This window comes from Nuphar pumila, chromosome 6 (assembly GCF_984573655.1).
Source record: "Nuphar pumila chromosome 6, dmNupPumi1.hap1.1, whole genome shotgun sequence".
Lineage (NCBI taxonomy): Eukaryota > Viridiplantae > Streptophyta > Magnoliopsida > Nymphaeales > Nymphaeaceae > Nuphar > Nuphar pumila.
Window position 1 is genome coordinate 24,110,651 of NC_143254.1, and position 11,212 is coordinate 24,121,862.

The 11,212-nt window shown below is 36.1% G+C and overlaps 1 protein-coding gene across 2 annotated transcripts in view; it reads left to right on the forward strand.

The window, feature by feature from the left end:
- LOC149834365 (cation-chloride cotransporter 1-like) overlaps window positions 1-10,539 on the forward strand; it is a 95,587-nt gene extending 85,048 nt beyond the window's left edge. For both annotated transcript variants that reach the window (XM_090011361.1, XM_090011362.1), the window contains exon 13: window positions 9,264-10,539. In XM_090011361.1, the coding sequence (XP_089867487.1) occupies window positions 9,264-10,327 (1,064 nt within the window). In that variant the 3' untranslated portion in view covers window positions 10,328-10,539. The remainder of the gene's footprint in view (window positions 1-9,263) is intronic.
- Window positions 10,540-11,212: the final 673 nt, after the last annotated feature.

Consider the following 11,212-nt stretch of genomic DNA (forward strand, 5'->3'; position numbering starts at 1 on the left):
ATACCCTCTATGAGAGAAAGCTACTTCAGTACCCAAAAAATAAGTTAGAAAACCCAAGTCAGACATTTCAAATTTATCCTTTAAAATTGATTTTATGTTTTTAACCCCTTTAGAATCACTTTCAGTTATAAGCATATCATCCACATATAGAAGTAAAATAGCATTCCCTGCATTAGATTTCTTAACAAATAAAGCAATATCAATAAAGCAAGATGAAAAACCATTTTCTATCATTACAGAGTTGAACCTATCATACCAAACCTTAGGGGCTTGTTTTAAGCCATAAAGGGCTTTCCTAAGGCGAAGACCTTCTCTTTGGGAGTCTCCATTCCAGGTGGAGTATTCATGGAAACCTCTTCATTCAAATCACCATTCAGAAAAACATTCTTAATATCCATTTGATAGATGTTTCATTTGTTGATAGAAGCAGCAGAGATGAGACATTGGACAATTACCATTCGAGCAACGGGCGCAAAGGTTTCTTCATAGTCAATCCCATACTCTTGACTATACTCTTTAGCAACTAATCGAGCTTTGTATCTCTCCAGAGATCCATCGCTCTTAGTCTTAATCTTAAATACCCAACAGTAGCCTATGATTTTCTTTCCAATAGGTAGAGTTTGGAATTCCCATGTCTCTGTTTTCTTAAGAGCAGTGAGTTCATTTTGCATAGTTTCTTGCCATTCGATACATTTTTTAGCTTCCTCAAAATTCCTTGGTTCAAAGTAAGAGTGAATAGCGCTAAGACAAGCCCTATATTTGGGCAAAAAAAAATCAAATGAGACAAACTTAGAGGGTACTCTTCTACTTCTCTCAGTTCTTCGTAGATCATCATTTGTTGAACTAGAACTACTAGGTTCACTGTATTTTTCAATAGCACTCCTGAAATTACTTCTTTCTCTATAGATATATGTTATAGGTTCTCTTAAATCTTCTTCATTACTATGTTGAGGTACCAAGGGAAGAGGAGGGGAACTATCTTCATTTTCATTGATGTCATTAGGAGTAAAACCATCATCACTATCCTCATTGTCATCATCATGAGCTAACATTTCAAATAGGAAAGAATAATCCATGTTATCTTCACGCGATTCACCTTTTTCAAAACCATTAGCATTTTTCAGCAAACTCACATTTCTTTAGACATACAACTTATCATTCTTGATATCATAACAACGAAACCCCTTATGGGTTTCAGAATATCCAAGAAAAGCATAGGGAATCACTTTAGGTAAGAGCTTATCGTTCTTATCAGTAAGAACAAAGCATTTACAACCAAATATTCTTAATCAACTATAGTCAGGTTGTTTAGTATAGAGTTTTTCAAAAGGCGAGATATTGTTCAAGTTTTTAGAGGGTAGCCGATTTATTAGACAAACAGATGCAAGAGCAGCTTCAGCCCAAAAACCTTTTGGGATGTTTTGAGAGACCAACAAAGTTCGGGTTGTCTCTATTATATGTCTATGCTTTCTTTCAGCTAACCCATTTTGTTGAGGGGTTTTTGGACAAGATCTTTGGTGGTGAATACCATATTTTTCAAGGTAGTTTTTGAAATCATTTAAAATGTATTCTCCACCTGAGTCAGTTCTAAAAATTTTGAGATTTTCATTAAACCGATTCTTAATCATCATATGATAGGGTTTTAAAAGTTGAAAAAACTTCATATTTCTGTTTAAGAAAATAAATTCAACAATATCTCGTATAATCGTCAACAAAAATAACATAATAAGCAAATCCACCTTTTGATAAAACTGATGTCGGACCCCATACATCAGAACGAACAATTTCAAACGGTCTAGTTGTAAACATAGATCTTTGAAAGAAAGGTAATTTTTTCATTTTCCCAAGTATACAATCATTATAAGTGAAATCAGTTTTGCATAAACTTTTGACAAAAGGCAAATGAGAAATTTTTACAATATTTGGATGTCCAAGTCTTTTGTGCCATACATTAATATCTTTTTGGACAACATTACAAAAAGGATTCTTTGGAACTTGAAGTTAATCGACATAGTAAAGATCACCCTTCCCCAATCAATCTCCCAGACTGGCGATCCTGCATCTAACATTTGTTAGATGAGAATTTTATATCACACCCATGATCCGAGAGTTGAGAAATGAAAAGTAAATTTAAGTTTAATTTGGGTATAAATTTAATTTTTGGAATAAAGAATCATTGTTTTTCAAAGTTACCCATTCTTTTTACTTCAAGAGACGTTCCATCCGCGGTTGAAACAAAGGATGTAAGAGGATTTTTTGTATACTCGAAAAAAGAATTAAAACTTGGAGTCATATGAAAGGAAGCACCCGAATCCAAAGGCCAAGAAGTCTTATCGGGGGAGAGGAGGTTGACATGGCCGCACCGGAAGTGGCCCCTTTTAGAAGGGGTTGAAGAGCATCTACGATTTGTTAAAGAGAGAGGGCTTCATTTGAAGATGATGAGCCTTCTTGAGATGTAATGGCCATGGCAAGAAGCTTTTTTAACTTTGGACACATGGGTTTGATGTGCCCTGGTTCCTTACAAAAGTAGCAAGTAAGCTTGCTATAGTCCCTCCTTCGTCCTTGTCCACTTGGATTTTGGTTTTTGAAATAAGGAGGCTTGTATGTCTTTAAGTTGTTTTCCGGTCTTGAAACGACATTTACACTTTCATTATCTTCATTATTTGAAGGTGTGGCTAATACACTTGGGGTATTCTTGCTTATACACATCCGAGTTTCTTCCCCACTTAACTTAGTTAATACATCTTCAAGAGGGGGAGAAGAAAAAGCGGATAAAAGAGAAGATCAGATTTGTTCGAATTTGGGCCTAAGCCCATTCAAAAAATTAAAAACTCTATTTTCTTTCAATTGTTTGTGACGAAGCTCTATGGCTTCACCACTCCATTTGGGTTCGAGCATAGCAAGCTCATCCCAAATACAAGAGAGCTCAGCAAAGTACTCTCTAATAGACATTTCTCCTTGTTGAAGCGTTAGCGCCCTCTTTTGGAGATAGTATTTGTGGGATAAATCCCTAGAGGTATACATCTTCTTAAGATACTCCCATGCTTGAGAAGCCTTCTTGAACTTTATGATATTTGCATTGATTCTCGTTTCTACGGATGAAAATATCCAAGAGAGGATTTTAAAATTCCTCATTTCCCATTCTTCATGTTTTTTCGTATATTCTTCAAGGGCCTTGGTTCTTTCGTCTCCTTCAAGAATTTTTATCTCTCCTCCTATTAAAGTTATCTTGGGTTCCGGTTCGGGAATCGAGCCTTGGACATAGCCCCAAAGCCCTTTTCTTTTGATGTGAGCTTCCATGTTACCGGCCCAAACATGATAATTTGACCCATTGAGTTTGAACCCAAGAGAGAAATGAAAGTCTTTTTCACCTATTAGAGAGGAGAGATAATGAAAAACAATACGTACCTCAAAGGCTTTTCAACTCTTTCTTGACAAAAGAGGCTTCTAAAATATTGCCCGAAGGAGATGATCCACTCTCAACACCAATAGCTTGAAGGTACGTTTTTCGAGGCACTTCAAAAGCGAAAAAATGCACGATACTCCTTCAAACGAGGCTCTGATACCATGTGAAAGTATCTCCAACAAGATACTACGAACAATATTACAATATTCTTGGAAATAAATGTGTATACAAACGCCTAACAAGAACACTTGAAACACTTGTGCACACAATGCACAACACAAACTCACAAATGCACAAATACGAATCCAAAAGTCATAAGTTCCACTAACACAAGCTTGGGCTATAATCCCAAAGCCTTGAAAAATACAATGGAGGAGAGTCCTTTATATAGGGCTTGGAAAGACCCTTGGAGGGGCTCCCACATAGTCGTTGGAGCCCCTCCAACAGTCACACTAGTGGTGGCCCCCCCAAGGTACAAAGTACAAAGGGTACAAAAAAGAAAAAAGAAAAAAGAGAAAAATAAAAAGGAAAAAAATACAATACATATTCAAGAAATGAATATGCACAAAAAAGAGTAAAAGACTAAACTACCCCTACAGCTAAATAATAGAAATATATATTTTATATATATAATAAGTAGATACATATACATATATATTAATATATGTATATGTATTACCTTATATATATATATATATACACATGCACCTGAATATGTGTGTTTGTATGCACACACACACACACACACGCACACACAAACTATTTCAGCCACTAATAAATCTAAGCTAGCAAAAGTAGCAAATGAGATACGAAATGAGTGCATGGTATGCTTTGTTAACTCGGTGGGTTAAATAACTAAAGAGTTTTAATTTAAGAACAAACTACATCAGAAACAGTGAAACACAAACTAGAAAACCAAGGGAGCCTTTTCCAGAATATCCGTGGTGTCTTTAGCTGGGATTATTTCCTATTTTATTCTCTATCACCATGAAAGTTTTTGGTTTTGTCTATGATTGTGTAGTGTGTTTCACATCATGCCTTTTGTCTTTGAATCAAGGTTGTAAGTATTGTAGTATCGGCCAGGCTCAAAACAATCATAAATTTGTAATAAAAATTTCAAAAAAATTATCAAAAATTCTAAAAAAATCATAATACATGAAACAATAAAGAATTGCACAAAATACAACTATAAAATCACATATGAAACATTTGTCTCTATGAGTTGCATAAGACAACATCAAACATCAATTATCTCACAAGAACAATGCAAAATATTAAAGATCTTGCAATTAAGGATATACTCATGACTCGTACTTTCATATTACATAAACTAAAATAAAATAACCAAGTTTATGAATACTTAACAGTTAAATAGCCACGTTTTTTAAAACTATATCCTCAATCATCATCATCATCATTATCTTCTTCTCTTCCTTCGACATTCACATCATCTTCAATGTACGTGGGTTCTTCATCATCGGCTTCCTGTGTTCCTTCCATGTTGATCTATTGAATGTCCTCTTCATTCAAAATATTTGATTCTTCTTGAATCTATTCATCCAATACATTACAAATTTTCAAACCAATGGGATCAAATTACTCTTTGTGCTTCCTTAATGATAACTTTTCTAGTTGCCTAAAAAATAAAAAGTTGACATTAAAAATTTAAAATTAGTTGGGTTTTATATGATATAAAAAAACTTTAAATAAGCACATAAAAATAACAAATATACTTTATAAATTTATATACATTTGCTTCAGTTGTAAGTTGTAGCGAACGTAGACGAGGTTATTGAGCCTTTTGTGATCTAATCTATTTCTTCATTTTGTATGTATTTGCTCAAAGACGCTCAAATTTTTCTCTCATCCACTTGCACTAGACGCTTGGCTAAGAATGTGAATGACAAAAGTTCTCAAATTTGGAGCATCACTTACAAATCTGGTCTATCACATGTTTGAAAAAAAACAAGAAAATGAGAAATCAGTAAAACAATAACAAATATAATCATACAAAACATCATAACTAAATAATAATATAAAATTAAAATTGAAATAAACAAAATAAATTTTGCACAGTTGCAGGTCTCATCATATCATACAATGCATTATCATAAATTTTCATTTTTTTATGAATTTGATCTTGAACGCCATAATCAGGGTTCAACCTTTCGATGTAATCCAAAAGTCTCTTGTTGACTTTTCTGTCCATATTAAATGTAGGGGAGTATCTAAATACAAGATTTAAATAATATGTTGCAGCATGAAGAGGTTGATGAAGTTGCCCTGTCCACATATGATCAATGATGTTTCATATTGGCATGTACAATTTTTTTTTCCATTCAAATCATCTCTAATGACCTCTTTTGCCTTATTCATGGCCTTATAGAGATAACTTATCGCTGGCTAGTCTTCACTGTCAACCAATCGAAGTACTTTCACCAAAGGTATAGGTATTCTCAACAACTTCATGAATGAATCCAGAATTCACTTTTAAATACAATATCTACAATTTCTCTTAGCTTTCTTTTTTGTGCATGAGGACATGCATTCCACTTATCTGATGAAACATTTTTTTAATGCAGTTTTATTCTTTACTAGATTTTGCACCGGCAAAGTATTCGTAGTAAATCTAGTAACTACACTACAAATCAACTTAGCACCACTAGTGTACTTTCTTATTAGGTTCAAAATCCATGCATGACTTCTTGGTAGCATTCCAACGTGTGATTTATCTCATCCATGTTGCCGATGTCCTCAAGCATAAAGTCTATGCAATGGGCAACACACGAGGTCCAAAAGAATAACCCATAAATTTCTACAATTCTTTATATGCTGCCCTATAACTTTCTGCATTATCATTAATGAATTGAACAATATTTTGAGGTTGAACCTCTTTCATAACCTGATCAATACATTTGCTATTTTGGGTGTATCAGACAGATTAGTTGACTTCAAAAACATAGTCCCTTTGGGGCAATAGACAAGAAAATTTATCAAGGTCCTTAACTTTTTGTCTGTCCATCCATCTGCCATGATATTACACCCAATTTCTCTCTATGACTGTCTCATCTTATCACAATATGCCTTCACTTCATTTACATTAGTATCTACATTTTTTTCTCTCAAAGCATGATATAAAGGCATTTTATATTCAGGCCCGATACTGGTTATGATATCTGTCAGGACCTGAAAACGAAAAGAATTTGCTGCATTTAAAGGAATGCAGGCATCATAGAACCATCTTTCAACCACGACATTCGCCTGCTCGACTAAATGTTGAGTAGTCATAGCATTACAAATGTCAGGTTGTGCACCAGGGGCAGTCTTATTAGGAAAAAACTCCTAATAGAGTCTCTAGCTCTATCTGTTATGGAATAACTCTCTCCTCTTCTTTTTGTGCCCGCCACACTACTACTACTACTAGCACCTGCTACACCTGTTTCCTTTACTTCTGAACTTCTTACTTTTGGTGCTATTCTAAGGGTGTAAGATCGGAAGTATGAAGCTCATCTTTGTCCTCCTAGGGTTATGCATACCCATTTCTGCCTTTTCTTGTCTTTTTCTCTCAAACCTTTGATTAATTGTTGGTATTGTCATTTCACGGCATCCGACAGATTCCTTGACGTGCAGGCCGCAATACTGAGATGTGTCTTGGCTAAATGATGCTTCAATCGAGAGATATCACTAGAAAAATAGTATGACAATAGTTGCAATTTTCAATCGGTTTTCATTCATTTCTTGAGTGCCCAATTGCCATGCAAGATCATTTGATGTCATCTCCAAAAAAAACTCAATAAAAAGCAAAGAATACGGATTTTTTACCTTAACCTACTTCCTTGAGTGAAAAATGGTGAAAATTCACTCTTGAGCAAACCGCAAAATCCCTCTCCTTTGCGCACTGATCGGCCTTCAAATCACTCTTACGACTCCTAAGGTGCGTGGATACCCCTTTAATGGCCTCTAAACAAATGAGGAAGTCGGCCCTCAAGAGGTCTTTAAAACCCAAAAAGAAAAAATTATGATTCAACCCTTTCTAAAGTGCGTCGTAGGTGTTGTATCGTACGATACAGATACAATACACACTCGTATCGCGATACTAGTGTGTATCGTATTGTTGTTTTCTATAGTAACGATATGTATCATTTCATATAGTACGATACTTACAACATTGCTTTGAACTGTTGTTTGTCATACATGGGGTAGGTATGGATGAAGACTCCAAATTTTCACATTAGTCCTCGGCATTAATTGACTGATTTTGAGATTTTCTTGCTTGTGTTCAGAGAAGGATTTTGGCTTTTATTTGAGGGGGAAACTTTAAAAAGTAAAAAATTCAAAAAATAAATATAATGGTGATTATGAATCATCATCACGTCTTGTCCCAATTACATGGGGTCTATGTTGTGTTTTAAACTTGATATTTATGTTTTTAACAGCTATTTGTCATGAAAAAACCACAAATTTTTTTTAAATACTTTTTATTTGTATTTTTTATAAAAAAAAAAAATCAATTTTAAATTTGCTTGTTATTACCAATATTTTGCCAAAAATGAGTTTTTTTTTTCAAAAAATTTCTATTTATTGTGACTTTTGCTGCTAATATTTTGCCGTTTTAAACTTTTGTCACTAAGGTTCAAACCAGGGTTACCGGAAGCGCCTAGCTAAAAGGGGAAGCGCGCTTCCCCGAAGCGCGCTTCGGAAGCGCGGAACGTCGCGCTTCCGAAGCGTGGGGGGAAGCGTCCCCCTTTTTTGGGAAGCGCGTTTCCCTTTAATGGGGGACGCGTTTCCCTTTAATGGGGGACACGCTTCCCTTTAATGGGAAGCGCGCTTCCCATCACGCTTCCCCCACGCTTCCCCCACGCTTCCCCCTCGCTTCCCTTGTTTTTTTCAAATTTTTTGTATTTTTTATTTTTATTTTTTTCGCTTCCCCCTCGCTTCCGAGACGCTTCCTAGGTCGCTTCCGAGACACTTCCTAGGTCGCTTCCGAGACACTTCCCGAATCGCTCCTAAGTGGTCCCACGCTTCCCCGCTTCCTAAAATTTTAAAAGTGCCTCGCTTCCCGCTCCCGCTTCCCGTATCGCTTCCCGCTCCCGCTTCCTCAACTGGCAACCATGGTTCAAACCAATGTTCATGCATAAATGCTTACTAACTTATAATAAAAGAGCAGGGCAACCAATACCAAAAGTCATACCAGATTCTGAAGAAGGAATGTCTGATGAAGATGTGCCATAATCACCAACAAATGGACATCCACCACCAGCTTTAATAATAGGGAAAAGTTCTTGAGTATATGAAGCAGAGAAGGGTAAAACTAAGAATGAAATGTTAAAGATTTACTTGGAATTTTTTAAATTAGTCTAGTATTAAGGTGCGTACAGTTAAAGTTTAAAAAATTAATATATTACAATATTGGATACTTAATATGGTTTTAGGTCGACTTAATCATTATGAAATATTTGTCCTTTTTGTCTATCATCCAAAGCATTTATCATGCACAGTGACCTTTGAAATCAGCTTGAATGTTAAGATTGTGTTTTAGTTATTTGTATGTGTTTTTATAACTTATTTATTTGTGTTCAGTTCTTTGGTTGTTCTCTTTTTTTTGTTCATTTGATATATTAACTTGTATATTACAATATTCGATAGTTCTTTGTGTTCAGTTCTTTGGTTGTTCTCTTTTTTTTGTTCATTTGATATATTAACTTGTATATTACAATATTCGATAGTTCTTTGTGTTCAGTTCTTTGGTTGTTCGTTTATCATGTTCAGTTATTTATTTGTATGTTGTATATTTTTTTGTTGACCCTACTTTGTTGCATATTTACTTTATCTCTAATTCCCATCCTATGATGTGCAGCCAATCAGGTCCACCCAAAGAACTGGTACCCTATCCCCCTAATCTTTTGCCGCCCTTGGGGAAAGTTGCCAGAGAATGTTCCGTGCCATCCCAAGCTAGCAGACTTTGCCAACTGCATGAAAAAGAAAGGACGAGGTATGTCAATCTTTGTTTCCATCCTCGATGGTGATTACTATGAAAAAGCTGAAGAGGCAAAGATGTCATGCCGCCAACTAAGCACCTACATCGACTACAAACGCTGTGAGGGTGTAGCTGAGATCATAGTTGCCCCCTCCATGTCTGAGGGCTTTCGTGGTATTGTTCAAACCATGGGCCTCGGCAATCTGAAACCAAACATTGTTGTCATGCGCTATCCTGAGATATGGCGACGAGAAAACCTCAAGGAAATACCTGCAACTTTTGTCAGCATCATCAATGACTGCATAGTTGCTAACAAAGCTGTGGTGATTGTCAAAGGCTTGGATGAATGGCCTGGCGAGTATCAGAAACAGTATGGCACAATTGATCTCTACTGGATAGTGAGGGATGGAGGCCTGATGCTCCTCTTGTCACAACTGTTGCTAACTAAAGAGAGCTTTGAGAGCTGTAAGATTCAGGTGTTTTGCATAGCTGAAGAAGACACAGAGGCGGAGGAGTTGAAAGCAGATGTGAAGAAATTCCTTTATGATCTTCGAATGCAGGCAGAGGTGATTGTGGTGACTATGGGGGAAGTGAATGTCGAGGGTAGGAAGGAGGATGAGTCGGTTGAGGCGTTTGTGGCAGCTCAGAAGCGGATAACAGAGCAAGTTGCAGAGATGAGGAAGTTAGAGGAAGGGAAAGCAGGGGCAGCACTCGGAATTGATGAGAATCAGGTGAACAGGTTTCTGTATACCACACTGAAACTCAACTCTACGATCCTCAGATATTCAAGGATGGCAGCGGTGGTGCTGATCAGCTTACCACCACCACCTGTGAACCATCCTTCATATTTCTATATGGAGTACATGGATCTCCTGGTTGAGAATGTACCAAGACTTCTGATGGTGAGGGGATACAGGAGAGATGTAGTCACATTGTTTACATAGGCATATCGACTAGTTATAGAATTTTCTTATTCCATTTTTCCACATGTATTTTCTATTTCCTTTGCTCTTCCCTGGTTTCAATTTTTGTGTCGATTTTTGTCTGTTTTTTATTTTATTTTATTTTTTTTTTCTTTTTTTGTCTTTCTAGATGTTATGATATAGTCATTTATTTTAGCGCAACAAAAAAGGAACTGTTCATCATTGATCTTCAATGAGTTTTCCTTTTTGCTTTAATCCAAGAGATGCTTTTTGGGTTAATGTTCAGGCAATGTCATTAAACTCCACAGGTCCTGTAATATTAGTACTCTGATTATACTTGTACTCGACTCTGTCATTGCTCCTCTTTTCAATGGTATTCCCTTTATGTCCTGTCTGATGCAGTTCCGAATCCAGATGAAAATACCTGTGGTTTCCATTCCTAAGCTGTTGTCAATTGGATACTGCTGTATGTAAACATTTGGCGTCTTCCCGCACCCATTGCATGTGCCATTGATCCACTGGTCAACACATTTTCCCAGGGATTTGAAAAGGTTGACAATCATCCGGGTCAAAAGAAACTAGAAATGTCAAGCACTTCATGAAATTGGAAAAGGTCCTGATTCACTAGGGTCATGAAGTAGGGATGCGTCTATCAACATGTGCAACACTTCTGTTGAATCATCAACAAATATCGATAATATTTCAATCTCAAGACCTAGCATCTTGAATGAACAAAATCAATATGTCAGGATTGCATTTCAACGAGTTCTAAGTTGTTCTTGGTCATGCATTTGCTTGAGTTACTTTCAGACAATGTTAGAATTGGTTCTCTAGGTGAATCCGTTTCATAAAAAAAAAACATAAGAATCAAATCGAATCAATTTGAATTTGAATTTGAATAGTTTG